At 47.6% G+C, this 2,856-nt stretch overlaps 1 protein-coding gene across 1 annotated transcript; it reads left to right on the forward strand.

Annotated features, from left to right (window-relative positions):
- The first annotated feature begins 550 nt into the window (after positions 1-550).
- LOC123066442 (uncharacterized) lies at positions 551-2,174 on the forward strand. Its single transcript, XM_044489526.1, has 2 exons — positions 551-667; positions 787-2,174. Exon 2 carries the CDS (start codon positions 799-801, stop codon positions 1,978-1,980), a length of 1,182 nt encoding a protein of 393 aa, XP_044345461.1. The 5' UTR covers positions 551-667; positions 787-798; the 3' UTR covers positions 1,981-2,174.
- Positions 2,175-2,856: the final 682 nt, after the last annotated feature.

The raw sequence follows: 2,856 nt of genomic DNA on the forward strand, positions 1-2,856 counted from the left end.
TCATTATTATTATTTTTTGCTTTGGCGTGTGCCGAGCCAATGAAGTGTGTTTTCTTATCAGGTGATAATGACCAGTCAAAATCGTGAACTTAATTTAAAATTTAACACCTCAGTACAATGAGAGAGCTCCTTGAATTTTTTTGACTAAGTCAAAATTAAAAACTCAATCCAAAACCATATTGGTGCTATAGTGTTGCACGTTGGAACATTTTTTTTTGTCAGGTGATGAGAGCGTGCGGGAGACTATTATATTTTTACAAGCTGGTTTTTGCCGATTTGAGAAATCATTGGTCAGTCAAAATTGTACATAAATTATAAATTGAACACCTCACTTGAACGAGAGAGCTCCTTAATTTTTTTTACCAAGTCAAAAATTAGGATCCCAATCCAAAATCAATCTCCTCAACTGAATTAGAGGCCTTCAACCCTACGATCTTTCCGAGAGAAATCCACACATTCACAATATCCAGCCCATTACAATCCAATTCAGACGAGAGTTCAGCCCATTAGAAATGTACACAATTCACCTAAAAAAAATAAAAATAGACACGTGCTTCTCCTCTCTCCGAAACATTTTCCCCCTTTCCCCGGAATCCCTAGCTGCCGCCGCCGCCGCCGCCGGCCGATTTACCAGCTGCTTGGTGCTGTTCCTCCGTAGATCTATCCGGTAACTAAATCCTTCTCCTTCCTTACGGCGGCGATTGTCTACTTTTCAAGTTTCCCATTGCGCCGCTCCCTTGCTAAAAAGCTGCGTCTTTTTGTACGGCGGCATTGGGGTGTTTGCAGCTAGCTGAGTCGATGGCGGCCGCGCCCGGCTATGAGGTTCCGACGCCTTTGGCCGCCCCTGTTCTTCCCTCCATGGCGGCCGCAGGCTGGTCCTCCCTCCCGAGCGACCTCGTCCTCTGCATCGCCGACTGCCTCCTCGACACCAACGACGTCGACTGCTATGTGGACCTCCGCGCCGTCTGCCACAACTGGCGCTCCGCCACCGAGGACCCGAGGAGCGACGCCTCCGACCCCCGCTTCCACCCTCGCTTCTGGATAGTCCTCGACGACGACGGCGCCTTCCAGAGCGACGGCTGCCGGGTCTTGGTCAACACGGCCACCAGCCGGTTCCTCCGCAAGCAGCTCCCGCTGCCCCGCCACTACTACGTGGTCACCACCACTGTCAACGGCTTCTTGGTCCTGGACGACAGGAGTCCACCTCACGCCGCTCGCCTCCTCAACCCTCTCACAGGCGCCGTGGTCATTTTCAACGCGCCGGTGCCGCGGGACGCGTCCGTTGCCGTTTTCTTCTCCTCTGGCGGCACTCCGCACAATCTCATCGTGCTCTGCGACTCAACTCGCAAGTATTACAGGGCTGTTCCGGACAGTGAATGTTTCATCGCCGGGGACATCAATCATGTCTTTTACAATTATATGAGGAAGGTGGTGGTCGGCAGCGTCTACTCCAATGGTGCTGGCTGCGTATCCGTGGCGCAGTCTAATGTCATCATGGAGTATTTGCTCGATTTGTCGGAGAAGCTTCAGACTGATTTCGTCAAGTTTTTCTCTGTCGACCCTCTTGGACATCACAACGACGTCCGTTGTTTCCTATTGCATTTTGGTGGGGAAGTCTTTTTCATCACAATGGCATTAGAACGCGTTGTTGCGGTCCTCATCGTGGATCCAACGGAGAAACAGGCGCTCACGCCTGTGAAGACCGTGGGCAGATACGCCATCTTCATCAGCCATCAAAGGTGCCTGGTTGTTGATGCCGCTAAGTTCCCATCCGTCGAGGCAGACTGTGTCTACTACACCCAAGACGTTGGTAAATTTGCTTTCATCTGGAAGCACAACATCAGAGATGGGAAAGACGAGAGGGTGTATGATGACATCAATTTCGTCAAGGAGGACAAGCATTTTGTCTCCTCCGGCCCCCTTCCTTTCACCATCATCCAGCTTCTCTCGAGCTACACCATCAACCTCAGCGATTCTTAATTGGTCTGATAGCAAATCTCGGGAAGGCGCCGACAACTCTACTTTATCTAGTTTATTAACTCGCTCCCTTCCACTACAGGTCTTTTGTGTTGCCTTGATTTGTTCCAGGCAGGAAACAAGTTGACTCTAGGAGTGTAGTTTGGATCACCTGTGTTGGAATGAACTACTGTAAGCTGCTTAATTAGGACATGGTATCGACCTAATGCTACATCCATTGTGATTGATGCTATCTATTGTCTCTGTGTGATCTTGCCTCTTCCCTTGCATTAGTACTTCCTAGCAATGCAATCTGGTTTGTTTGCTGCTGAAATTTTCGCTCAATTTTAGCCCGTTTTCTGTGTTCTCGCTCTGTTGTTCTCCGGTGGCCTTATTAATTCCTCAATTCTTGTTCCAGTGAAGAAACATGTTTTAGAATTGCTCACTGGTCGTCTGTGGAACATAGCATGAATGCCATGTCCATATGTAAAGTTTCATCTACTTCTGTGTATGCTTCACCCCCTTATAGTAGCTACTTGCTTTTGTGACACAATGACTTCTAAGAATTTAAGATGTTGCTTTGCAACTCACTGTTGCTACTAAGAGCTTAAGATTTAAGACGCGATTTGGATACGAGGGAAAAAAGTCTGGCACAATATTGAGTTGCTGTTTTCAAGACAGGATTTGTAGATCCAGATGTTCTACTTTCGTGTATACTGCATTCCTGTTCTGAAGTTATCAGGTGTTTTGCCTTGGCTTGTTCCAGGCAAGAAACAATTTGGCTCTAGGAGTCTACTCCCTCTGTCCCATAATGCAAGACCTTATTACATTTAATATGTGTGAGTATATTGAATGTAATAAGATCTTCTATTATGGGACGGAGGAAGTAGTTTATATCAC

This window comes from Triticum aestivum, chromosome 3B (assembly GCF_018294505.1).
Source record: "Triticum aestivum cultivar Chinese Spring chromosome 3B, IWGSC CS RefSeq v2.1, whole genome shotgun sequence".
In the NCBI taxonomy this organism is placed as follows: domain Eukaryota; kingdom Viridiplantae; phylum Streptophyta; class Magnoliopsida; order Poales; family Poaceae; genus Triticum; species Triticum aestivum.